The 27856-nt window shown below is 45.2% G+C and overlaps 1 protein-coding gene and 1 pseudogene across 1 annotated transcript; one reads left to right on the top strand and one right to left on the bottom strand.

Moving 5' to 3' along the window:
• The first annotated feature begins 532 nt into the window (after positions 1-532).
• Positions 533-27108, top strand: JAML (junction adhesion molecule like). The gene is made up of 10 exons (XM_037504273.2): positions 533-621; positions 5706-5771; positions 8709-8863; positions 10975-11200; positions 14842-14954; positions 17367-17604; positions 20527-20665; positions 22647-22698; positions 24202-24285; positions 25950-27108. The coding sequence occupies exons 2-10, from the start codon at positions 5714-5716 to the stop codon at positions 26031-26033; spliced, it is 1149 nt and encodes a 382-aa protein (XP_037360170.1). The 5' UTR covers positions 533-621; positions 5706-5713; the 3' UTR covers positions 26034-27108.
• On the bottom strand, positions 1914-2593 carry LOC119242079 (60S ribosomal protein L7a-like; annotated as a pseudogene).
• Positions 27109-27856: the final 748 nt, after the last annotated feature.

The raw sequence follows: 27856 nt of genomic DNA, 5'->3' as shown, positions 1-27856 counted from the left end.
ACGTGTAGGCTGAGAATACGTTCAGTGAAGTGGCAACTTATGAGCAAGAAATACTTGAAAAAGCCTTGAGTTCTTAACTAAGATTCTGAGTCACCCAAGGGATTCTTGGGGAAAAAATTGCTACCTGTAGTCTGGAAATGCTGTCACATGGTCAAAGGAAATAAACAAATTAAGTGGTAAGTTGACAGTTGGGAGAAAGACATAGAGGTTTTTGTATTTTGAATACATAATGTTTTGCATTAATCTTAAATTTACTATATTTTGTTTGTAGGAGGCTGATTTTTTTCCCCTGATGATTCGAGATCCCAAGAGATCTTGTAATCTAGAAGTGGGGCAGGATAGCTTCTGAGGGCTGGAATATGAGGTTCCCCTCAGTGAATTGAATTTATTACCTCTTTTTAGAATGAAAATGTAAAAAATATTTGGATAGTCGGCTAGAGGGCTGAAATGAGAACTTGATTTAGAGGTTCCTGTTTATATCTCTAGCTATTTCGGAACTCATGTATTTGGTTTGCTGAGTCTAACCATCTGTGCTGAAAGAAGCCTCTTCAGTAGGACCTGGGAACTGCAGTTGTGGGGGAGTCCAGTGCAGTGCTTCTCCTGGACGCAGACTCATCTTGGGTAAGCAATCACTCTGTATTTCTTAAACAGTGATTTGCAATTTTCTCCCTCAGAAGAATGCTGGTTCTGAAGGTTTAATTAAAGGCAGTCCTTTTGGGTGGCGAGGCCACATGCCAAAACTCAGCCTCACAGGAGGACTGTTGGAACAGAGTCTAGTGGAAACAGTTTTCATTTCTGTAGTGTGGAGTAACTTCTGTTATGATCCTCAGAGAAAAGAAGAGTGAGGTTTGCTCTCCATAAACGAGTAAATGATGGTGGTGGTGGTGATGATATGGTTTTAGCTTATAGTCAGCTGTGGCTTTAGGTAGAGGAGTGTCTCGCTTCCCTTGCACTCATAGCAGGTCTGTTCCTTCACTGTTTTCCCTCTTCCAATCCTAGACAGGCCAGTGTTTAACCTTAAAAAGTCAGGGAGTTATGCCTCCTGAGAGAGCTAGGCTGTTGCCCATACTTGTCACTCCCTCTCCATAATCCTGGTCTCCGGGAAGACTGATGTTGGATGGTTTAGGTATAACCCAGTCTGAAAAAGGAAACAAGATGACTTCCATAGTTCCCTTCAAATAGAGAGTTGAGAGATTAGGACCTAGACTGTGTCACAAGGAGCCACATAACCTCCCTGTCTGCATTAACTGGTCTTGGAAGGAAAAACAAGGAGACGTTTTAAGAGGCTTATGCTTCAGAGTGGTTTTGTGGACCCATACACCTAAAGACATCTGTGAGCCTGGAGTCCATGGCAAGTGTAAGTGGAGGGGTCTCAGCATTAGGGGTAGAGCAGGTGATGGAGTGGGGAAGGCCATGCCGGTATGTTTGCTCAGTGCTTACTGGGGCAAACATTCTTACTGAGAGGCAGTACCTCTCCCTTATTTTGTCTTATAATATTGAAATATTTGGGAGTCACTTTCACATCCTGTGTGCTAGTCTTATTGTCATGAATCTCCTTTTGGAAGGTTTCTGTTCTGTCATAATTTTGCCAAGGATAGCAGTTCTTCTAGCCTAATAACAGGAAAAGTAATCCTGGCATTTACAACTCTCCAGGAATGATAGAAGATATTTTTTGGGAGTTATATTATGAGAGCCTTGAGCTCAGGACAAAACAGTAGATGCAGAATTGTCTCCAGAACATCTGCTGAGGAGATAAACTAGTATCTGGAGAAGGAAGCAGGGTAGAAGTGCAAAATTTAAATGGAGTCTATTATTATCAAGGTGCTTATGGTGCATCTGAATGCTTTGGTTAGATTTTATTTTTTTGGCACTGGCAGAGGAGACCAGTGTAGAGAAGGTGCTACGACATTCACTCAGCCTAGTTTCATGTTAATTTCTTTAGCCTTCACCTTTTCCAGCTTGGCCGTGTGAGCTACAGGTTTTGGACCCAGGAGGGTGCCTCCTCAGTGACAACAGATGTCAGTGTATCTGTCATTGTAATTGGTCCTGATAACTTCCACCAGCTCAGCTAGGATTTCCGAGTTATCCTGTATGAAGGCAGCAGTGGTACAAGTTTTCCTGTGGACCAGACACCCCAGCCTCGCCTTCCCCTTGATCATGCAGTTGGGAACCCTCACCTTCCAACACAGGGCAGGCAGAAGACGACCAGCTTGACCAGCTCAATGGGGTCCATGTTATGTGTGTCACAAGCCTTCTTGTTTTCCACCAGGAGGGAGATGGTTTTAACTCCTGCTCGAAGGATAGGTAGCCTCTTAGTAGGGAATCCCCTTTGCCAGCGAGTTTCTTTTTAGCCCAGACCAGCAACCTCTGCTTATTTTCTTGCTTGGTCTCTGGTCTGTATTTGTGGGCCAGCTTACACAGTTTAGTAGCTGTTTGGGATTCAAGGCCTGGGTGAACGCGCTAATGGCAGGAGACACTTTCAGCCACTTTTAGAGAATCACCCTTGGCCACTGCAGCCTGATGTAGCTGGCCATTCAACTCGATGGGTGAGCTCGCTTTTTGCTTGGTTAGATTTTAAATGATTGCTATTCATCATATATATAAAATTCAGAAATTTGTTTTTTATATATGCATATATATATGTATATATAACTCTGACTATGTGGAAGTTTGATGAGAATTTCTGAATATTTGCCAACTAGGAAAAGGAAATTTGACTAAGTGTTAAGTATGTGGTGAGTGGTTAATGACTCTCCTAGGTGTTAGTAGCACATGCGACAAGTGGCTATTGGCTGTTACCCTGTGCCTTACGCTGAGTTGGCACCGGAGATATAGTGGCATATGGGTATAGCTCTTGGCTTCAATGAGCTTGTAGTCTTGGGGTGAGGGTGGAGACTTTAATTAAATGGGCATACAAATAAATAGACAATTAGAAATCATGTGGCTAGGAGGTCTGACCCACAAAGAGTGGTTCAGGAGAGGTTTCTCTGAGGAAATGACACTTAACTTGAGATCGGAACGATGAAGAGGAGTGTTTGTGAAGAGTGTGGGAGAGCTTTCAGTTAGGGGGGCAGATTAATCTTGCTTTGACAAATGTAATCCAGGGAAGCTTTGCTCTACAGCAGTCATTGCTTTTACAGGAGGGGCAGTGCAGTGTGTGCCTGGGTGTGGATCCTGGCTTGCCACTTGATATGTGTTCTGAGGCAAGTCAGTTCACCAACCTGTATCTAGTTTCCTCGTCAGTAAAATCTCATAGGGTTGTTGTGAGGATGAAGTGGGTCACTGTGTAAAAAAACTCGGTACCTGGCATAACCTTCTCCAGTTTATTGCATATCAACTGTTGACTTCTAATGTGGTGCTATGTATCTCAGCGGAAAAGTCCAATCTTTTAAAGATGAGGCTCAGGGGCATTGACTGATTTCCCAATAATCTAAGAGTTAGTTAACAAAAGGTCTGTCTCAGGAAGAGATTTAAAAAATAAATTCAGTTCACTGCTTTTTCAATTCAATCATTACTTCTCCATTGATGCATATAGAATTCCAATGGTGCAATTGAGTACTTAGGTCTGAAAATGGGTATCTTCTACTCATGCGTTTGTTTGCACATTTCTTAGAATTGGGTGTGGCTCTGAATGACTTACGTTTGGTGATTAGATTCAGAATCTTTTGGTGGTCCCATTTTTCTCAGAATAAAATGATACAGTTGCAGAACATCTAAGCTGACTTCACCTTGATGGTCTTTTTGTGCCATCCGCACTTTTCTAGTGTATACCAGGTACTTTATTGGTGCTGTAGCACAGGTCTGGGACACCCATAGAACAAAGCGCAAACAGACCCTGCCCTTGAGAATGTAGACTTAATAGGGTTTGGTGTTAAGCATGTAAAATCAATGACTCCTCCATGCAAATGATGCACTGCTGGAGGGAATAAATGAGAGTTGTAGGCTGGGCAGAAGAGGGAGTGCAACCAATTGATCCAGATACAACAGGAACCTCAGATGTTCCAGATATGATAAGTTAAAGTTCTGACATGCTGTAAAGGGAGCCCTGTGTCATCCTCTCCCATGTATGTGTGGAGTAAGGTTGGTGACAGGGAGCAGAAATAGGGTTATGGTGATCTTGAGGGAGAACTGTAATTTCATTAGACTTATGTTTGGGAAAACTTAATGTGACTGTCCATATATCTGGGTCAGTATGATTATTATCTACATTGTTACAATGGGAAAATTGAAACTTCAAAGTTTCCAGTTCATTCTGGCTCATCACCTGCCATCTCTATAAAGAAATCTCAGAACCCAAAATGTCTTTTAAAGCCACAAACTCTGTTTCCTATCTGATTTTTCAGTGATAAAAGAGGATTTTGTGGTAATACTTTCTATTTTTCAATAGCACTGTTATCTACGTGATTATATTTAATCCTTGCATTTTTATTCTCATATTACAGGCGAGGAAATTGAGGTTAAGCAAGGTCAACTGACTTTCCTGCATAAGTGGGAGCTAGGGTAGGACTTCTTTGAACAGTTTGACACTGATTTTCCAGATGGAGGATTTTATTGATTAGAATACAGGCAAGGAATCTCATGCATATAATTTTTTACAATTAAAATGGTCCCTGTATATGCTGGACTCCCCCCAGAGCGAGGTAGGGTACTGCATGTTAATGCACAAAAAAAGACTGTTTCTTCTAGCAGGTCCTGAGGTGGAATTGCTCCAGTGGCAGGATGTTAGGGTGCAGGGATCATGACTGACAACAGCCACAGTAGTAGATAGGAGCCCAAGGTGGTTGAATTGCAACTCCTTGCAACTCCTTGCACTCCTTTTGTTTCATTAGGAAAACTGTGGGGTCTTGTATAAAACAGTGGTGTCTTTCCCAGGAGCTAGTGGATGCAGTCAAGTAAATGCAGATCATACAGAAATTTAAAAAAAAAAATGCTTTTTGCCCATTGTAGTCCAATTCTTGTTATATCTACACTGCCCTGCCTTAAAAAGTTTTCTAAAAAGGGGTGTTGGGGGGAGGCGGGGAAGCTCACTGTGGACCTTTCAGGTGGCTTCTTTTAGTTAAAGAGCTTGGTGAATGCCTTAACTGAGTGGAAAATTTCCCCTTTATTTGTGTGTTTCCTTTCCCACATGTCCTGATCATTCATTATGTTTAGAAATAGTCATTTAAGTTAATTTGGAGAGATCAGTACAAAGTTCAGGCCGAGTATCCTGTAATTTTAATTGAGAGAAAATTGACATATATCCCTGGCTGAGTTGAAGGCTCACAGCTTGATGGCTTGACTCACATATATAGTGAAATGATGGCCACAACAAAATCTGAGTCTCTGGCATTTTTTTGTTTGACTAGCCAGGGCTATCTTCTTAAGGGTATCTTGCAATTATCTGCTTTCTTTTTTCTTGAAAGACCACTTTCATCTTCTCTTATAGTCAGTCTAAAGCAGCCCCCTCAGTGGCTCTACAAACACCCCCTGTTTTATTTCATCAGAGCACTTAATCAGCTTCTTATTTTCTTATTCATGCATTCACTTAGTTTTTCTGCCTACCCCCCTCATGCAACCACATGTGTGAGAGGAAATTGTCTTTCTTGCTCAGGCTGCATCCCAGCAACTCAGACAGAGGCTGGCCCATGGAGGGGCTCCTTTTGGTTTGTTAAATCAACAAACTTCCCTCAACACTTCTTTCTGACCCCCCTTCTTTTCCCCTTAAGATTGGAAGATGGAGAGGAGGACCATGTTTTGCCCCCTGATATTCATCCTGATACCACTGTTACTGGGTAAGTAGACACCAAAGGAACAAGGTAGGGGATTTGCTTTCTTGTAGGATGCATTCATTTTTATTATTTATTTTTTTTAATTCTTTTTTTTTTTTTAGACTTTATTTTTTTTTATAGAGGCATGTTATTTATTTATTTATTTGTTTGTTTGTTTTGTTTATACAAGCACTGGGTACAGTCAGAAGCGCGGGAGGGTGAAAGAATTCACCAGAGCCAGAACGGGGAGCAGAGCAGGTAGAAGGACCGAAGTACACTGCTGAGGGGAGCAGAGGGCGGCAGGAGAGGTCTGTGCGCCATGTGGGACCCTCCTCCCGTGGCCGGGGAGCAGCCGGGGATCGAACTGGCGCCGCAGAGGCTGCGGGCAGCTTCGCAACCCAGCGCTCAACCGCTGTGCCGCCGGGCAGGCCCTTAAATTCCTTTTTTTTAAAGATTGATTTATTTATACAAGCACTGGGGTACAGGCCAGAGGCTGGGGAGGGTAAGAAAATTCACCAGAGACAGAGCGGGGAGCAGAATAGGCAGAAGGACTGTAGTACACTGCTGAGGGGAGCAGCGGGCGAGACAGGAGAGGTCAGCCGCGCCATTTGGGTTGCTCCCTGGCCGGCTGGGGATCGAACCGGTGCTGCAGAGGCTGCGGACAGCTTCACGGCATGGTGCTCAACCTGCTGCACCACTGGGGAGGCCCCACATTCATTTTTCAAAACCAATTTTGTGTATTTTCATTTCTCCTTGGTTTGTTGAAAACAGAAACCCTAACCTGGAACTTCACAGTTAGCCTGAAACAGCTGTTTTAGAAGCTTGGTAGCACATTCTTTCTTGGAAATCAGAATGTTCCTCTGTTTCTGTTAAGAACAGAATGCCTTTGGGTCCTTACTGGGTGGTCTAGGACTCTCTGATGGGATACAAAAAAAGTTATGCTCTGGCATTCCTGTATTTTAAATTGTTATCTTTAAAACCACAGCTAGACTCAAATCAGGAAATGAAATTACCAAAGAGAGTCCCAGAATCCCAGTAATTGTTTCATGCTTTAGTCATGTTAAGTGCACTGGTTCCTCAAATGCACTGAGCTCTTTTCCATTACGAGGTGGTTTCTTTTGCCTAGAACCTCTCTCTTCACTTTTCTTCAGTTGTCCGGAAGGCTTCTTATCCTTCAGGTTCCCCCTTAAGCTCCACTTCTTTCTCAAAAGTGTGGGCTACCTCCTCAGACCAGGCCAAAGTCCCCTAACAGCTCAGGATGCTTCTTGTTGCTCATCTCTGACATTCTAACTTTTCTGATCCTTTTTCCTTTTCTCTTTATTCCATAGATCTAGTTTTGTAGGAAGAATCAATTAGTTAGGTGATTTATACTCATAGTCTTTTATTTTCATTATTATTGGTGTTTGAACCGTGGAGAGTGACCAAAGCACAGACTCAGCAAAGAGCATGGAAGAATTGCCTTTGCTCTAAGTCCAGGCAATGCAGAGTGTACACAACATGCAGACACATGTGTGTGCATGCACATGCACACACACACACACACGGCACGAAGCAGAAACATTCTTTTCATGGCAGCAGGGTTATAATGATCTCAGAGGGCATTTAGACCTTTCCTCAGAGGTCTGTGATGCTGTCTGCAGGTTTTTGTCCTTTTACCCGGAGAGTTAACTGTCCACTCTGTGGCTTGGGGCCATCATGTGGTTTTGCATTTCTGTGTGGAGGGGTTTTTCTCTTCTGTGAAAGCCTCATTTTCTTCAACCATTTCTCCACAAAGCTTACCCTTTAGATAGATATATGTTTCTCTTTGCTTTGGTTGCTGCTTTTGCTTTTTAGCAAACTTTCCTTTAATTCCACATACAGTGCTCTTAATTAGCTTCTTATACCACCTAACCGTTGCTCAGTTCTTCCTTATAGGAAAATTCCAAATAGTTTTTGGAGCTAATTTTGATTTCTTTCAAAATAATTCCCCCCAAAGGCTTTAGAGTTTATGTTTTCTTTTCTGTCTTCCCCACTGTGTGTGCCTGCTGTTGAGCAGGAAGCAAAGGCTTTTCTCTCAGGGCAACAGCTTGCATGAAAAGACTGCCACATTCCCATATGCCATCACTTGGCTCTCCTGTGGTATGACCTGGCCAGCTTCTGAACGTGTCTTTCTTGCTGTTTTCATCTCTTTGCTAGAGCATGTCTTGTGGAAACAGAAGTATCCATGTAGAGATGGTCTCTTTAGGTAAAAAAAGAAATGACTCAGCACCGTGCAGATGATGGCTGGTGTACTACAAGTGCAAACATGTAGAAGCTGAGAAGCCAGGGTTGACGGAAAACTGGGGGTGAAGAGGAGGGGGTAGAGTAGGGAGAAGGCAAGCATGGAAGAAGTTCAAGGGGAAAGCTGTGCTCTGTAGTGGCCTAATTGTCAGGATCTGCCCTGTAGCCAGCTCAACTGGCAAATTTGGAGACAAGCTTTTGCAAAGGAATGAAACAAAGGGAAAAGAGGAAGAAAAAATAAATCTACCTGTAATTGGCTTTTCAGATAAGGAACCAGTGCTAAACTTAGAGCAAGAGTCCCCCACATTTCCTATTTATGGGGTTTAAATTCTGACCTAAAAGGAGGGACTTCAGGATTTCTCTTTTTCTTTTTCTTTTTCTTTTTTTTTTAGAAAGGTGATTGGGGGTGGGAAGGGGAGGAAATCTGGAGAAGAAGAAGGGACTGGTAAAGAGGAGGGGACCAGAGCGCCTGTGGTGTAGTGTGAAGATTGCAGGGTCTCTCTGCCCGAGTTGTGTGGCTAGCCACAGGGTATTCCTCACCCCCTGGGAATGCCATCCTGGTTCGAGTGAGGGGACTCTGAATACATCATCCATGTTAGGTCACTGGCAGAGTGAAGGTGTACAGTTTAGGTGATTACTAGGTTTTTGTTGGTGAGGGCATTTGTCTAAATGATAACCTCCTCTTGCCTTTGACTTCTACAGATTATTCCTCAGGCCTGAGTGATGTGATTGTTTCCTCCCTTGAGCTGTCAGTCCATGTGGGTGATTCAGCTCTGATGGAATGTGTTTTCCAGCGCACAGAAGAGAAACGTGTGATCAAGGTAGACTGGATGTTCTCATCGAAAGAGCATGCCAAGGTAAGAAGAGGTAATATGACTATGGAGTAGCAGCAAGGTCCTGGCCAATGGTGTCAGAACAGTGTGGAGAGAAGGGATTCAGGTCAAGAGGTGCTGTGAAATGGTGTTGCAAGAGCGTGAGTTTAGAGTTTGTCAGAACTGGGCCTCCTCCTAACTTGGCTTGTTGGTTGTATAATCAGCTGGGAAAGTTACTCAACCTCATTGATTTCAGCTTCCCCATTTGTGAAAATGAGGGTGATTGGGCCTCCCTGGTGGCACAGTGGTTGAGCACTGGGTTGCAAAGCTGCCCGCAGCCTCTACAGCGATAGTTCGATCCCTGGCTACTCCCCGGCCACTGGAAGAGGGTCCTGCATGGCGCGCAGACCTCTCCTGCCGCCCGCTGCTCCCCTCAGTAGTGTACTTAGGTTCTTCTGCCTATTCTGTTCCCCGCTCTGGCTCTGGTGAATTCTCTTGCCCTCCCGCGCTTCTTACTGTACCCAGTGCTTGTATAAATAAAAAATAATAAATCTTTAAAAAAAAAAAAGAAAATGAGGGTGATTGTACTAGTGGTAATGCTTCACTCTCAGGTCATTGAGAAGCTAAAGGGAGATAGGCACATAAAGTTCTTTTAGCAACCCCCGCCCCGCCATTTCTGCCCTTCGTGGAGAAGCATAGGTAGGTGGGGAAGAGAAAAGGATGGTATCACAATCATCTTTTTGGGTGAGTAATGGAGACATTCTTTGAGCATTCCACTGCCCACTTATATTCTGGGGAATCAACTCTTTCTCCTTCACGGATGCTGGAAGTGTTGGGGTTAACAGGGTGCAGCGTGGCTGAGTGAGCATCTTTCATGGGAGCTCCTTGGAAGAGGAAATAGTGTATGAAGCCTCAGCAGAGGTTCTGTGGAGATACTTGTATTGTTATCAGGCAAAGGGTCTAAAAACTGTTATTGGGTCATAACCTATCTCTAGTTCTGGGTCCATTCACCCACAACCATAAATGCAAATCAAAGGGCCTTTGGTACAGCAAAAGGAAAAAACCTATTTATTCTAAATCAATAAGGTAGAGGGGGAGGGAGAAAGGCCCAGTTACCAACCAATGATGCCAGGTGGAGTTGTAGTTACAAAAATGGGCAGGGTATGGCAAGTTGCTGCTACTGAGGTCGGGGGGGGCTCCCCTGCTCTGGGGGGAGGTGGGCGAAGGCCCACCACCCAGTTGGTTTGGTGCTGCTTCTGCAGCCACTCCGGTGAAAAATAGAGCAAATCTGTGTGCATTGCTTCTTTTTAAAGGCTCACAAAATGGCCACTCAGCTTACTCCCTTCCTCAGCCCCCTCACTCAGGATGCATTCCCGCTGGACTTCTTGGGTGTCTGGACATCAGGGGGTCGAGTTTGGCCCTTCATCCTGGTGGGAAAAAAACTCCATTTGCACTCAGCCTGGGAGGCGGTGGTGGCTGCTCTGAGGGCCCAGAGGCACAGGGCTCAGCTGCTCCAATAGTATGTCAGGATCATTTATGAGATATGTCGTTAGTAATGAAATATGTCCAGTAAAATGCCAGTGCTTGCAAATGAAATAGATTGTTTTTCTAGCTCAGAGCATGTTTTCCCTATAATGCTATTCTCACTCAAATTTTTATATGGTATAAGTTGAAATAAGAATTCTTCCCCTCCCAGCCCATAAACCATTCCCATTGACTCCTCCTCATTCCTTATGATATGCTGCCTGAGGAGGACAGAAGGAAGAGGAGTGGCAGCCAACTTGCCCGCACTCCTGCCACCAGCCAGCTTGTAGGGTTGCATCATGCCTTTGAATGGCATCTAATTCAGGGGCCGTGGCAGAAAATAGGGTGGAGGCAGGAGATAGTTTTCAAAAGTTATGTTTCCTCTTATCTTAAACTGTAAGAAATACACATATAGGGACCCTGTCTCTCCAGATGTCTTTGTGTAAAATGAGCCCCAGAGCCTTATAACAGTTATAGAGTAGTGCCTGGCATGTGCTGGTCATTAATTGGGCACAAAGTGCTCTTTAATCGCTGTTAGGATGATGGCGGTGACACTGCTGCCCCCACAGAACAGGATCTTTTGAATCCAGACTCCCAGGTCTGGAACCACTGACTTTAGATTTTCCCTCCAGGAGGATTACGTGCTGTACTACTACTCCAACCTCAGTGTGTCTGTGGGCCGCTTCCGGAATCGGACCCTCTTGGTGGGGGACATCTTACACCACGACGGTTCTCTCCTGCTCCAAAATGTGGAGGAAGCTGACCAGGGGACCTATACCTGTGAAATCCGCCTGGAAATGGAGAGTGAGGTGTTGAAACGGAGCGTGGTGCTGCACGTGCTGCCTGAGGAGCCCAGAGGTACCTTGGTGCTTCCCTAGAGATTTAACGTGCAGAAGGGGCGGGGAAGTGGTTGTGCTGAGCAAATGCGGAGGAGGAGACACTCCTCACGAATGGTGCTCTTTAGATAAAACAATGACAGTAATTATTTTACTCAATATATTTCATCCTCATGAAAATGCTACAAAGGGAGTATTGGTTCTTTCCAATCCACAGATAGGTAACTACGGCTTTGAGAGCTTCAGTGACTTGCTTGCCCGAGCTCACTGTTTTACTAAATGGCACATCTGGTACTAGAACCTGGCACCTGTGACCAAAGTCCAGTTTCTTCCCATCAATTATCCACATGGAGGCAATGTCCATATTTTGTGGATAACTACGTGAAGTCTTTTGGAGCTGTAAAAGAATTAGGCAGATCTCTCTAACTTCTTTGAACCTTATTTTCCCATTTGTAAGTGGAGGCAGTGGCTTCTGTAGACTGGTGGTTTTCACGGTGTGTGTGCTCTGTAAGCCCTCAGGGTGCAAGGAACCTTGTAGGCTGCATAAAGGGTGAGTTCAGGGTAGGGTGTTGATGGAGAAGCAGGCAGGGAAGACCTCATGCTTCCACCTGCCTCTGTGACCTGAATTCCACTCCCCTCTGTGACCAGAATTTAACCCCCCTGTTTTTTATTCTTTGTGATGCTAGTAAGGCTTTGTTTGAAGGAAGAATTCTGCTGCTTTAAACAAGTTTGAAAACTACAGAAATAGATGCATTCTTTAAAAGTGTGAGCTAGACGGGACCTCCCTGGTGGCTTAAGCGGTTAAGCACCCCACTGTGAAGGTGTCCTCAGCCTCTGCAGCAGGAGCTCGATCCCCTGACTGGCTGGGGAGCTACCCACATGGCAAAGCAGACCTCTCCTGTTTTGCTTGCTGCTCCCCTTAGCAGTGTATGTCAGTTTGCCTGTTCTGTACCCACTCTGTCTCTGGTGAATCCTCTCACCCCCCCCCCACATCTCTGGCCTGTACCCCAGCTCTTGTATGCATAAATAAATAAATCTTAAAAAAAAAAAAGTGTGAGCTAGAAGGAGTTATCTGACCTCAGGAAGGTGCAGTTCAGTTAGGAGCTAGAATCTGGACTGTCCTCTCTCCAGTAGTTGGTTTCCATCCACTCTTTCAATGAGCTCCTTTGGGCTACCCTGTCCTCCTCACCCCTGTTCAGTTGTGTCTTCCCTCATACTCTGGGGGTTGTGTTCTTTGTTTTCTAAATGGCCCTGGGCACAGTGCCTGGCAAGAATAAGCAATCAATAAACACTTGTAAGTTATTGAATTAGCCTCCCTCACTTAAATCTGATTTGTAAAAATTGGACTGTAGAAGGAATGGTAGAAAGTGACCTCTGGTCTCTCTCCAATTTTTTTCCTACTGTTTTGTTTTTCAATTGGCATTTTTCTTTTGATTCCAAACAATATGTTTCTCTAAGAAGAGGAAGTGAATCAGCTGCCATGTTCCCTGAGGATTATCTTTGGGCTACCCTTTCTGCTTTGTCCACTAAAGTCATGATGAACGCTTGTCCGTATCAGCACAGCCTCTGAGATGGATGCCTATGCTGCTGAGAAGAGATATAGGAAGGCCTGCTGCAAGGGGAGACAATTTCCAGAACTGAAGAATCTGTGGAAAGAGACTAGAACAATTTTAGGGGTAGACAGGTATTTTCCCAGTGGCCAGTGGAATAACTTGTATTTATTTTTCTTTCCAGTCAGAGTGGAAATAGATCCAGCTCCTAAATTTTACCTAGTAGGCAGTAGCAAGGTATCCAATTTGCTTGATGGAGGGCGTCTCCTCCTGTATGAGACTTCATTTGTCCAGTCATCCAGTGATTTGTAGTACTACTTCAACTCTTTAACCCACAGTTCTTATTTTATTTTTTTAATTTTTTTAAGATTTATTTATTTATACAAGCACTGGGTACAGTCAGAAGCGCGGGAGGGTGAGAGAATTCACCAGAGCCAGAGTAGGAGGCAGAACAGGCAGAAGGACCGAAGTACACTGCTGAGGGGAGCAGCGGGCGGCAGGAGAGGTCTGCGCGCCATGTGGGACCCTCCTGCGGTGGCCGGGGAGCAGCCGGGGATCGAACCGGCGCTGCAGAGGCCGCGGGCAGCTTCGCAACCCAGCGCTCAACCGCTGCGCCACCAGGGGAGGCCCCACAGTTCTTATTTTAAATACCATAGACAATATTTTTAAAAATTGAAATAATATTCCTGCAGTTTCCCTCTGGAATCAGCCATTCTTCCACTTACGTGAGGTGGTACAGGATAGTGAGTGAAAAACCTTGGGCTTTGTTTTCGCTCAGGCCTGGGTGGACCAGCAGGCTCCCCCTTTCGCTGGCCATGCCCCTTTGGTCTCTTACTTTCTTCGGTTAAGTCAGAGTAACAGAGCATATCTCGGAAAACAGTAGTGACTCGCTGGAAGACTATGTACAAAGTGTCAGACATAACGCCTGGTACATTGAAATGACTCAGAATGTTTGGTTGCTATTACCGCATTTTAGTTTAGTTCTTAATGTGTTGATCTTCATCTACTGGTATTTTTTGGAGTGGATTTTTACAGCAGTCAAAATAACCTCCCTCACAGGGTTTAGAGTTCACAATATTCTCTTCTGCTTTACTCCCTTTGTGCGTCTTTCCTGCTGGGACTTAAGTTAATGTTCTCCCGGGGAAACAATGTGGATGAAAAGGTCAGCTTATGTTCTGTGTTTGTTCCTCTGCATGAGCTTTGCTTAATGCTCTTTTGAAGGAACTCTGTCCAGTTAGAACGAGGCTTGTGTCTTTCATTGCCCAGTTGACTTTGTGACTGATCTGTGTAGATAGAGTGTTATTTAAAAAAATCAGAAATGTCTTTTTAATTGTTTTCTTTTTTAGGGACCTTTTCTGCAGTAGACATGTGATGGGGTCAGCTGCTTATACAATTAAGCAGAAGGAAGAAGAGCTGGAAAGCCAGAAGGGGCATCAGTTGGAGGAGTGGGGGCAGGGGTTGAAGCAGAAAGAAAAGTCAATAGGAAAACTTTTGTCTTGACCTAATTAGCAAGGAGTCCTGTGATCTGTACTGTAGCCAGAACTAAATCCTAAGTAAGGCCAAAAGAACTTGTAAAAAAAGAATAAAAGAATTTGGAGAAAGTCACCCAATGATTCAGTTTTTCAGCTGTGAAAGTCAGTGGGTTATATGTAAGAATGAGTTATATAACTTTCCACTTCCTGTTTATGTTAAGCACATATGGGCATTCCAATGGGTGAACAGAAAGTAGGGGCTTTAACATTCAAGAAAGTTTCTGTACTTTCTTTAGTATAAATTTAAAATAGAATTGGGCCTAATGGAAGGCATTCTGGAAAAGGAGAAAGAGATGAAAGAGGTCTAGAAGGTGTTGACTCTAGTATAGACATAGGACCCTTCAGTACGATGTATATGGGAAGCCGAAGGGTATCCTCTGCTCATATTGGCTTAAGTGAGATGCCTGAGTCCTTTGTCCACCCAGAATCATCTGAATCAACTGTATAGGAGACATGTACATATTTAGTAGTGACATTTATTTTACTCCTATGTATCTTTAAGGAGTCTCTGGTCTAGAAGAAGTTTTTTGGTTACATAGATTATACCTTGGGTTTGACTTGATTTACCATTTTATCTCCAGAGCTCACAGTTCATGTGGGTGACCCGACTCAGATGGGATGTGTTTTTGAGAGCACAGCTGAAAAACGTGTGACCAACGTAGAATGGACGTTCTCATCAGAAGGGAGTGCCAAGGTAATGGGGAGGAACCAGCATTGTAGTGGAAGCTTCTGGCCAATGGTGTCAGGAGAGTGTGGTGAGAGGGGGATCAGGAGAGGTGGGGCATCTAGGCATCAGGTGTCATGTTGTTGTATTGCAATGGTTTGGGCTTTGGAGCTTGTCGGATCTGAGCTGTCTCCTAGTTCGGTCACTTGACTGAACCACTTTTTGGTCACTTGACTGAACCACTTCAAGTCCCTAGTGGAAAAATAACTGATGAGATGATAATAAAGATGAAGAGGAGGAAAAGGAGGAAGAAGAAAATGCTTAGCTTTTAGCATCGTTCAGATGAATCTATGATAGTTGGAGTAAAGCATTTGTACATGACTTGTCCTCTGCATTTTCGTTTCCTTCTTCTTCTCTCTCCTCCTCTTTGTAGACTCCATGAGAAGACAAGGGGATGACTCAGGGCCTGGCTGGGAAAGCTCTGGACTAGGCATAAGAATGATTACATTATTATTCTTATTTGGGTTACTTTTGTGAGTTTTCTCTTGTGCCACATCACCCCTTTTATGTGATAGAGGGGATTTTCTGTCTCATGCATGCTTCAGGTGTTGGGATTAGTAGATTCTGGGGGCCAGGGTGAGGAGTGTTTCATGGGAATGCTGGAGCAGTAGATACACAATAGCTCACTGACTGGTGGGGCTCCACATTCACATGATAATGTACTTGAGTGTCAAGGTGTGTTGTGAGGGACATTCCCAGGTAACTTAATTAATACATTAATAAAAGTTATGGAGCCAAGTTTATAAAAGATTTAACATTTGTACATTAAGATATATTCGAGGTCATGCCTATAAAAAAGGCATTTGTACTCACTTGTATACTATGCAGTAGGTCAGAAAATGTGGCATCTTGGTGGAGTGTGGTTTCTGGTTCACCCCTGGGAGCCTGTCATGTATCTAAATGTCACCCACTAAGTGAATTATGGCAGAAAATAGGATGAGAGTTGACATTTTGAGTTGTGAATTTGAATCACAAGAGGTTAGAGGCCAGGTCTTTTCACATCTTTTTATGTCTGCATACCCATTTCCTGTATTAAGAGCTTTTAAAAAACATTAACAATTACATATCTTTATTAAAACTTCCAATATTTTTTTCATTTAACAAGTATTTTTTAAGTATCGGCTCTGCAGTGAACATTCAAGTCCCTGCTCTGATACGGGACTTACAAAGTAAGATGGAGGCACGTACTCGGTAAAACAAGAAATAAGTAGATAACATGTCATTTCATCATGTAAGAGCTGTGGAAACAAACAATAAAGCAGGGCGTTGTGGTTGTTAATTTATGTAGTTGGTCAACGGTGACATTTGAGCAAAAGTTTGAAGGAAGTGAGGGAGTGAACCAGATGTTTGTCTAGGGGAAAGATTGTTCCAGGTCTAGAAGGTATTAACTCTAGTACAGACATAGGACCCTTCAGTATGATGTATATGGGAAGGTGAAGGGTATCCTCTACTCATATTGGCTTGAGTGAGATGCCTGAGTCCTTTGTCCACCCAGAATCATCTGAATCAAACTGTATAGGCCATTACTCAAAGAGCAGCAAGCAGGGCAGTGCGGCTGGAGTGAAGTGACCCAAGGAAGTAAGAGCAGAGCAAGTAGAAGGTGAAATCAGAGAGGAAAAGGGTGGGCAAGATCACGGAGAGCCTTATGCTTTTCGTAGAACTGCAGGGCCATGAGAGGATTTTGAGCAGAGGAGTCATATGATTTAACATATTTCGAAAGGCTCATCTGCTGAGAATAGACTGGGTTGGGGGTAAGCAGGGACACAAGTAAGGAAACTGCTGCAGGTGAGAGGTGGTGGCTTGTGCCAGAATGCTAACAGCGGAGGGGTGAGAAGATTTAGAATGTATTTTATCTCTTGTATTTCTAGATTTGGCATGTATAGAATTAGATGTGAGTTGTTGACAGAGAGGAGTTCAGAGTGACTATGATTTTCAGCCTAGCAGGTATTGCCATTTACCCAAATGAGGTGGACTAGAAGGAACCAGTTTGGGGGGAAGATTTGAAGTTCAGGGCTAGACATGTTTCAGGTGCCCACTGGAAATTCAGGCACAAATGTCACCAAAAAAGAAGGTATACTTTTATTTCTTTTTACTGAAGAAATGCAAAAAAGTGAAAAATTCCTCCTTCCAACTCTCCTTACCTCTCTCTTGAGATGGATGTCATTCCTGGTCTGGTGGTGGTGGTGGTGGTGGTGGTGGTGTGTGTTTGTGTGTGTGTCAGTGCGTGTGTGTGCATGACTTCCTGCCCTCTGATACTTCCTGGAAGTATCTCTACTTCCCACACCTGCAGGTTCTTGTTAGTCCTGAGCCCTCCCCCCACTTCTCCATCCCCCCTCCCCCCTAGTCCTTGCAGTCTCACACATTTTTGTCTTTCCCTTCTAGGAGGAGAGTGTGTTGCGCTATAACCCCAACCCCAATGCACCTGTGGGGTACCCCCAAACCTGGGGCCGCTTCCAGAACCGCGTAAGCCTGGTGGGGGACCCTTCCCACAATGGTGGCTCCATCATGCTCCAAGGAGTGAAGGAGTCTGACCGAGGAAACTACACCTGCAGAATCTACATGGGGAACAAGCAATTCAAGAAAACTATTATGCTGCATGTGATCCTGAAAGAGTCCCAAAGTATGTAACACTTGGCTGAGGAGAGATGAGGGGGTTCCTAGCTGGTAGGTGCTCTAGACTAGGGTGAGGCCAGACAGGCTTCTAGGGTGAAGCACTGAAGAAGGCATCTCTCTCAGGGGCTGACCCTGGACTTAGACGACCCTGAGAGTGATGTTTCTTGAGATTCGCTGCCCCTAGCTCTGGCCCTGCTGGTAGGTCAGGGAGGATGGAGCTAATATTTAGTGAACACCAGGCCTCTGCCAGACCTCACTCATTGCCATGTGATCTACTGACTTATGGGAGCTTGGAAATGGATGGGAGTTGCTGTCCAAAGTCATTTTTACTGGCTCTCAGGAGATGCTGTTATGCTCTGCAGTGGAAGGAAAACTGATCCTGAGCTGGTGAGAGAGCAAGCAACAGAGAGAAAACAGGAAGGGGCCAGGACTAAAAGAGACGGGTTTTGTGATCAAAGGGTCTGTATTCTGGCAAATGCTGTGTGTTAAAACCAGTGGTGTGTAAGAAAAGACTCAGTCGTGTGGACTGAGAGAGGTGAAGAGGGTTAAAAGTAAACAATGACCCACAGTGTGCTGTGAGGATGTGGCCCATGGACTCTGCCTCTCTAGAGCCATCAAGGGCTGACTGTGGTTGCTTGGAGAATAATAGCAAAGGGTCCCAGGTGGAGAAGGAAGCAGGCCTGTGGGTTTTTTTATTCTTAGAAGTCTTACTTCCACTTCACAGAAAAAACATAGGCCGTTAGTGGGAGCTCATTCAGCTGGCAAGCCCTCATGCTCACAGCACGTTTACATCTGCTCCCACCCATCTCTCTCCCTTGCCATCCTGAGCTCCCTTCTGTGAGGGGCTTATCAGAACCCCACCCTCAGGGGCCACACTCTCCTTCTCCTCGGGAGCTGCACAACGTGGCCCTTTAAGCTCTCACTTGCTTCTGCCTTCAGCACGCAGATAACACTCTTCTGTCTCCCGTGTCCTTGCTTACTATCGCTCTCCTCCTGACCCTTTTTCTCAAAATAGTTTTATTGAGATACAACTCACAAACCATATACCCCACTCAGTGGTTTTTTTTGTATACTTAGAGTTGTATAACCTTCACCACAATCAACAATATCTTTCTTGATAGAGCCAGTTGCTGATGCAAAGGCTATCCTGGTGTCTCCCGGCTCGTCTGCCACTAACACCTCAGTGCACTGCCTCCCGCCTTCCGCTTCTACCCTAGGTAGCTCCGATCACAAAGGTACTCTAATTGTCCATCCTCAGCTTACTTTTCCTCAGTAATCCTGGATATAATATTGCACATAATCCTGTGTTGGACACAATATTATGTGTATACTTATATACAATTTTATATATATTTGTAAAGGTCAGCTTCACCCATATATGCTACAAATACTCAAATGCATATATTTGAACCTGCCCCAGCATACCTTTCCCCAGCCCATCCCCCGGCCTCACCACCAGCTACACAGTTATCTAACTGGATGCCCACGGAGTTGGAATTGACTCTTCCCTTCCCTGTGTCTCCCTGTTTACCAGGCATGTCCCGTCCTCTCTGTACTCACTCTGAATCCTTTCCAGTCAGTCCATCACCACCACCTTAGTTCTGCTGTCACATCTCTGGCTTGTCCCTACGCAGTCTTAGCTTTTATTCCCAATCACCTTTCTCATTCTTCCTGCAATTATCTGTGCCATCTTTCTAAATCACTGATCTAAACTCTCTCTTCCTTTTATAGTCTTTCAGTCATTCCATTGCCTACAGGAAAAAAGCTAACTCCTGGTCCAAAATCAAGGTCTTTCATGATGGAGCCCCTTTTATCTCTCCAGTCTAATCTCCTACCACAAATAGAACCTTTAAGCCAGATCCCTGGAGCTATTCCTAGTTTCCAAGAGCACCACAGAGACCTGGTGCATAAAGGCCGGTGGCCTTTTCCAGGCTGTCTGCCCATGAAACTTGGTGTTTCTTTTAAGACTCAGCTTAAACTTAAGATGTCTACTGGCAAATTCTCACCCTCTGCTCCCTAGAATTGACTACCCTTTTCTCTGTGCCCTTGGTGCTCTGAGTGCTGTTGATCTCAGCGTCTCTAGTAGTGTGTGGTTTTATGTTTACGTGTGTCCCCTTTCTTGAAGGGAGGCAGGGACCACACACTATTTGCCTTTGTACCCTCCATGCCCAGTGCTGCCTGGCAACGCAGAGGTACTTGCTGTGTGTATTTAGAATGAATTGAGGAAATGAGGGAGGGGTGAGGGAGCACCTCTGAAGGCCCTGCTTGGTATCCTGACTGTGTGGCTGGGTGCTCTGCATAGGGTCTTTCAGAAACACCTTCCCCATTGAGACATCAGCTACCTTTAAAATGTCTGTTATTTCTGGGGCCTCCCTGGTGGTGCAAGGGGTTAAGACGCAACCTATGAAGCTATCAGCAACTTCTGCAGCACGAGTTCGATCCCCAGCTGGCCAGGGAGCTACCCACATGGCACAGCAGACCTCTCCTGATTTTCCTGCTGCTCCCCTCAGCAATGTACTTCAATCTGCCTGTTCTGTTCCCCACTCTGTCTCTGGTGAATCCTCTATCCCCCAACCCCATCTCTGGCCTGTACCCCATCTCTTGCATGCATGCATGCATAAATATATTTTTTTAAAGTCTGTCATTCAACAAACCACATTTCATATTGTTAATATGAAAGGAAACTCTACTTTCATTAGGAGGGGCTCTCCCTCCTCCCACCTACCTTAATCGACATGTTAGGGGTGTGTAAGGGGAGTCAGACATTGGTTCTCAATCTACTGGGGACAACTGAAGTCCAATATTTCATCCTGGGGTGTGGTCTGGCCTTATCCCCCACTCTCTGACCTGACTTGTAGGAATCCTGGGGTTCTGTCTCAGCCCTTTTCTGGAATAATGAGGCCCTCTCATTGCTTTCTCCTTTCCCAAGGACTGGTGACATCAGGACTGCCCAAATCCGAGATCCTGGCTGGTGGCCAGCTGGTGACCATTGTGGGGATCATCTGCGCCACCATCCTGCTGCTCTCTGTGTTGATACTGATTATGAAGAGGACCCACATAAGCATGAGGTGCGGAGCTGCACGAACCCTTTGAGTTGGGGGGCTGGAGGTGCATGACTGCCTTTAACCTGAAGTGGAAGAGAGTGATCAGGCTCTAACTGCCATTTTCACAGAAAGGGCTTTTTTAAAATAGCATCATCTGTGGCCACAGATAGGTCTCCTAATGTCACACTGGACATCATCTCCATAGTGACACTCCCTTCCCACCCCCCCACCCCTCAGCGCTTTACTCACTGTGCTCCTGAATGGCCTGGCACATTCCCACAGCATCCTAGCTCATTTTGGTATTTCACAAAGATTACCAGCTCTTACGGTTTAAGTGGAGAATAATTAAGAGTATAAATCTTAGGCAAAAACTATGAGAGACATGGTTTTTGCTTTGTCCACACTGTACGCTTCCTATAGAAACTCCAATCTTGAGCGTTGTCAGAGGCTTCAAGGGACCACATTGTGATCATGAGAGGTTATTTTTCTAATGGATGCTCTCAGGCTCCAAATTATTTATTGTTGGAAGGTGTTTTTAAAGGCTTGGATTTCATCAGTAGCTTTCCCAGTATCGCTCAGATGCTCTGACGTGGTGCTAGTGTTTCACTGGCTGTTTATCCAATGATTGATGAAATAAGCTGCCAGGGCAGACTGACTCTTGTGTTGAAATAGGGTCAGTAGGGAAAGACTCCCACGAAGGCTAAGCAATGCTGCCTTTCCAGTCTCCTTTCTGCTTAGAACGTGGCTTCTACAGAAAGTGCGTGTCTGCTCTGCTTTTGCGCTTCCCCCAGCTGCCCCTTCTCTCCCCACTCTCTGGTTTGGTTTTTGACCATTTGACCTCTCTGAGGATCTTAGCTCTGAACATGCAGACAGCACAGACCCAAGAATTAGACAACCTGCTTCCATATCTGCTCACTTCCTCATCTGAGCCTCAGTTCCTCTCAAAAGCAAGGGCAGCATTTCCATGTGACCTAGTTTATTCTAGAGAAATAATCAGGTTGATATGTTGAGATATTTGTGCACAGACATGTTCTCAGTAGCACTGATTCCAGTAAAAATTTGGAATCATCCTCAGTTTTTTCCAGAAAGATAATAACTCAGTGGGTTAGTAGTCCATTCAATGCAACAGCATGGAAAGATGCCCAAGGAGTAGTAGTGTAGATACAGAGTGTAATGTATGTTTATAAATTAGAAAATTACACAGTGCTCACTTCAGTAGCATGTACAGGAAATATATTTTCGGGTGCTTGCATTGAGACAGGTTTGAAAGGGTAATTCTAAGATATCAATAGTGGTATTTGGGATAAAGGAAAAGGCAGCTCCCATAGGGGTAGGGAGTTTACTGGAACTTCAATTTCTAATTCTCTACATTTCTGTATTATTTGAATTCTTTTGCAGTGAGAATATATAACTTTATAATCATAAAATACAATACAAATACTTCTATTTTGAGATAAGAATATAAGTTTTCTAGTTTTAACTCAGACTTATTTTAGGTCTAGCTTAGGTCAAAATAGGAAAAAAAGTGCAGTTTTTCAATGGCAAATGCTGAGGGCAAATGGTCAAGAGATTGAAGGAAGGGGCCAGAGTCACAGCTTTGGTGTTTGTGGGGATAGTTCTGCTTGGCCTCGTCCCCGGAGTCCTTTGAACTGGTGTCTTGTTGAGCTTCTGCTGCCCCCTGCTGGTTGAGGTGCATCTCTCTGGCGCTCAGAAATGATAAAAGTCTCATCTGGGGTCCCGCTCAATTCATTCACTTGAAGTTGTTATGGATGGAAAATTGTTCGAGTGAATAGAGAAGCTGAAGCTTTTTTTTTTTTAGCCCAAACTATATCCACAATACTTTCTTGCTCTCCATTAGAGAGATGGATTCTCTAGACAGAATCGTTTCTCTCCTGAGGACTCTGTCTCTACAGAGCAAAGGGTGGGGGGATGGGGTGGGTGTCTCACACAGACACTCTTGAATAGGCAGTGCTAGCTTGTTAATTCCGCACACTTTTCCTTGCAGTTCACCAACTTCCACAAAAAACCTGGAGAACACAAAGAAAGCTGAAGAAGAGGTAAGAAAATGCTACCATTTTGCTGTTGAGCCCTTGAGGGTAAAGTAGATACTGTGCCAGGATCCACCGGGTGTGGCTGTCATTTCTCAGGTCTTAGTCACCAGCATATCTCAGCATGTGCCCAAGGTCTGGTCTGGAGGTACAGAGTGGGAAGTGGGGAGAAGCTCTGGAAATCCTCATCACTGGAGTAGGAGCACCCCAGGGTGACTGGGATGGGGCAGGCAGGGCCATCCAGCGGGGCAGCACACTCTGGTAGGTCACTGTACTTGGAATCAGAAAGTCTGGGTTTGAGCCAAGCTCTATCACCTCCCTGAAACTCCATTTTCTTATCAGTAAAATGATAAGGGCAACATATTTGCTCTATTGTAAAGTTTACACAGCACAATGATATGCTAGTGCTTCGCGCCCTGTGAGGCACTGTGTAAATACACAGGAGAGTTATGGTACCTTTAGGAGTGAAGCGAAGGAGGAGTTAGTGGTTGAGATTCAATATTCTCTTAGAAGAAGAGGACCAAGAAGAACTTCCCCCTCCATATTAGTTTGTAATGGAGTTATAAATAAGGGACTGAGGAGTGGACTCACTTCCTTGGACTCCTTTGTCTTTCTTTCTTTTTTTTTTTAAATACATTTAAAAGCTCCTTTTTCCATAGTTTTCTTTCCATCTCTGGGCTGTTTGTAGGATTTTCTTTTCTTTTTTTTTTTAATTTTTTTTTTAAGATTTATTTATTTATACAAGAACCGGGGTACAGGCTAGATGCGTGGGAGGGTGAGAGGATTCACCAGAGACAGAGCGGGGAACAGAACAGGCAGACTGACGAAATACACGCTGAGGGGAGCAGCGGGTGTGGCAGGAGAGGTCTGCCGCGCCAGGTGAGACCCTCGCTGGCTGGCCCAGATAGAACCGGCGCTGCAGAGGCTGAGGACAGCTTCCCAGCACTGGACTCCATTGCCTGTGCCACCAGAGGAGGCCCTGTTTATAGGATTTTCTCACAACATAGAGTGGGGGCCTCCCAAAGTCCAGGAATTTGTCACTGAGTGATGTTGCTTCCTCATGTAATGACAGGAATGGGGTTCACAAAGCACCTCCAGCCCCACAAAGCCTCAGTGAGGGCTTTCCCTGCCTTAGAAGCACCCCCCCCCAGAGGAGGATAATTAGTTGCTGACTAATACCACCCTGCCGTGCCTCCAATTAATAGGAAATCATCACAGAATACAAATTGTTTGGCAAGATAAGGATTCCCTGCTGCTCTTGCAACACCCATTTGAACAAAAATGTTTGGCTGTTGAAGCAATGAATTTGCTGTTCACTGATAAATGAATTTTGTTAGTTTTTAGGAGGACTGGATTATCAGTATTGATGGTCGCTCTCTAGCATTTAGTAACCCTCTGAACTTACCAGTTTTGGTGACTGACGCCATAGTAGATGATGGCTTTTTCTCTTGCATGTAAGATGTGCAGCTTTTTAGGAACTTTAATACCATTTCTCCCTTCTTCCCCGACCAGAAGCACGTTTACTCCCCAATAATACCCATGGTGCCCGAGGAAGAAGAACCAAGTGGAAAATCAGAAGCCATGTACATGACTATGGTGAGGGTAGTTCTGGGCCCGCTGACGTAGATGTCTGGAGGTGGGAGAAGGTGCTGGGAAGGATACGGTGGACTTGTGGGTGGTGGATGTGGCTAGGTCACCTGGGGAGGTCACTGCTGAGGGCAGAGATTTGTGCTCAGTAGATTTTTTGTAAGTAGTGGGGACATCTGAGAAGCTGAAGCTCTGTTGGACAGAAGAGTAATATTACATCTTTTCCTCGAGTATTAAGGGACAGTGGGGCTTGAGATGGTTAATTTTATTGGTAAAAAGAGGCACTTTCATCAGTCAGGCAAAGTGTGTCTGCCTCATCAGTTAAACACAGTCTAGTAAAGAAGGTGCCAGCAGATTCCTGGACAAGGCTTGTGTTGCAAGGATTATTTTCCTTTCTATCAACAGGCCTCTTCCAACTCTTAATTTTTTCTTAAATTCTGTGATTTATATACCTTGATATAACATAACCCCAGGCAGGCTACATGCCAAATTTCAAATAATAACAGGGAGCCTGATGCCTGTGTTCTCTTTGCTCAGCTCCCCGGGGTTATATGGCACTTAGAAAGGCCACCTGGCATGTAGTGAGTAGTGGCAGGGACAAAAGGAGTGAGCTGTAAGACACAGCTATTTGTAGATAGGCACCCAGGCCAGCAAAGGTGCAGTGTTTGGCTGGATCCAGGAAGGCTGGCCTCCTCTGTTTGTGAGATAATGGCTTGTGTTTGTTCCTGTCGCCCCAGTACGGTGGACACATGACTCCCAGATGATCGCAGCCAGGAAAGGTTGTGAAGCCAGGGAAGTGTGAGGTCGGAGACCTGGCCTGGTTCCACCCCGGGGACAACAGTACCTCCCTCCCAAGTTGCAGCTGAATGGAGCCATTTTCCCCTCATCCTTACACCATTGCTGTCACGTGATACTATGGGAATGCCATGGGAGACCTGCTGATACAGTTGCTTGTGTCTCCCACCTGGGGACAGACTTTTGCAAAAAGTCTATGAGCTGAGATGACCTCGGTGTGAATCTCCTTCAAATCTACCTTCCCTGGTTCAGTGATATGTGCCTGTGATTTAAACCCCGTGGAAAATAGCCCTTCTGTCTTCTTGAAACAGATCCAAGAAAGTCAGTGTGATGAAAGGCCAAGGCCACAAACCCAAAGGCCTTCAGGGGCTGCTCAAGTTCATTTAAAACCTGCTGTGCCAAATTAAACAAGCGTGCAGGTGAATTCTGGTCTGCAGGCCACTTGTTGGAGACTTCCGGTACAAATGTGTTAGTGGAGAGGGAGCAGAGTAATAAGGAACTTTTGATTTTTTTCTTGTTGATTTGATTAAATTTACTCCAGTGAAGGCATACTGGTGTGCCCTCTTTCCGAGGCTTTAGATGTCAGTGGTTTAAGGTCACAGGCTTTGGAATCAGACAGACCTGGGTCCAAATCCTGACTCTGTGACTTAGAAGCTGGGTGATCTAGGGCAGATAACTTAGCCTCTCTGAGCCTCAGTTTCCTCATCCTTAAAATGGGAATAAATAATACCTCCCTCCCAGGTGGTGAGAACCAATCAAGATGGTGCATGTGAAACGAGAACTGGGCCAGATTCATAGAAGAGCTCAGTGAACACTAACTGTCATGTTTGAATTTCTTCTTACAAACATCCTTTGTTTCTTTCTTCCCTTCCCTGCAGCACCCAGTTCGGCCTTCTCTAAGGTCAATGCCACCTGAAGGGAAGTCAGCTTGGGGGGTGCCCCAAACAATGCAAGCTTTTTGAAAAGAAAGGAGTGTTCCCTTCATTCTCAGCAGTCGCAGAAACTCTCTCCCCGTGCCTCCTGAGTACCCCACCAACTATTTCAGGAACCCCGTACCCTCCAGTTGACCTCCAGCCTCATTGCCTGGTCAGAGGGCTGAAGATGGAGCATTCAGAATCTGGCAGAAAGATGGATGGCTCTGGAGGAACAGGCCCTGAGAAGGGGCGGGAGTGTGGCGATGGACTTGGTCTCTCTGGAGGGGGGCTCTGGACCTGGGGAACCTGACTGAGCTGCTGAAGACATGCCAGCAAATCAGCCCCTCTGCTTGGACATTGTTCTTGGCTGAGTTACAGGGAAGGATCACAGGAATCAAATCCAATCAAAAGGATTCCTTTGGCAAATTATCTCAAAATAAATGTGTTTTGAGGAAATCCTCCTGTTTTTATGCCCTGGCTGAGGGGCGAGTGGAGACTTGGTGAGGAATTCACAGTCAGGAACTCTTAGGGGAGCTAGAGTTCCTGGCGGAATCCTGTGTGACTCACCCATGGGGGACTGGTCTTGGCCCTGGGAATGTTTTTTGGGAATGTTTTTGGAGGGTGAACAGGTTGGAGGTGGGCTATACTACGGGTATAGGGTTTAAGCCAGTGCTTCTTAATTCTGGACGGACCTCACATCACCAGTGGCTTTTTTCTGGCCTCACCACAGGCATCCTGACTTGAAATCTCTAGGCAGAGCTTGGGCACCTGTCTCTTTCAAAATGACAGGTGTGGGTCACCAGAGTGGAGCCACTTGCACTTGCTTCATCTGAAATGTGAGGTTTCCACTTTAAGATTTGGTAAGGTTCGTCTTAAAAATCCTTTGGTGGGCCTTCCTGGTGGCTCAAGGGGTTAAGACACAGCACTGTGAAGCTATCCCCAGCCACTGTAGCAAGAGTTCGATCCCCAGCCAGAGAGATGACCCACATGGCGCAGCAGACCTCTCCTGTCTGGCCCACTGCTCCCCTCAGCAGTGTATTTCAGTACATCTGCCTGCTTTGCTCCCCACTCTGTCTCTGGTGAATCCTCTCACCCCCTGCATCTCTGGCCTGTACCCCAGCTCTTGTATGTATAAATAAATAAATCTTTTAAAAAAATCCTTTGGCTCTGCACTCCTATTTCTAGCCTGGACTCAGGTCAGTTCCTCTCCTTGACTACCCTGGCCCTTTCTCATTCTCTGCATGCCATTCCTCCCGTTTAGCCTTTCAGGACGTGAATAAAGAGGTGGTCTTGTTTGATTCTCTGATTTCTCATCCAGACTCAAGTGGGCTACATGTTATCTCTGAAGGAATCCCCTAATCCTCCAAACATCACAACCCTCTCATTGCACCCTTTGGGATTCCTTATTTTTTACCAACCCTTCTTGGGTCCTCACTTGGAGGTCTGTAAGCTCTTTTCTTGTTCAGTCATGGAGAAGAAGTATTAATTATTTCTTTTTCACCTGTTAGCTCTAAACAAGGAGTATCCCAACAATTACAGTCAGTGAATTGAAAGTGATCTATGGAGACGCACCAGAAAGGGAACACATATTGGCACGAGAAGTATGAGGGGAGGATGATTCTTTCATTTCCAAAGAATTTGTGGAGAGGAAGTGGTTTCAAGTCTGGGCTATTAAGTAGCACCCCCCACCAGCTGTCTAAGGGGTCCCTTCCCACTTCCTCATAGGTTGTGTGTATGGGACGCTGACCTTCGGGATACAGAGTGCAGAGGATGGATGACGATTCTACACCTGTTATTCTGGGTGGAAGAGAAAGGCTGGGTTAGGAGATGGAGGGTGGGCTGGGCAGCTTCCCATGTGCCCCCTGCAGAGG

The sequence above is a fragment of the Talpa occidentalis genome, unplaced genomic scaffold, assembly GCF_014898055.3.
Source record: "Talpa occidentalis isolate TD23 unplaced genomic scaffold, MPIMG_talOcc4v2.1 talOcc4.12, whole genome shotgun sequence".
Classification (NCBI taxonomy): domain Eukaryota; kingdom Metazoa; phylum Chordata; class Mammalia; order Eulipotyphla; family Talpidae; genus Talpa; species Talpa occidentalis.
The sequence above is the reverse complement of the archived record's forward strand: the minus strand, read 5'-3'. Positions and strand labels throughout refer to the sequence as shown.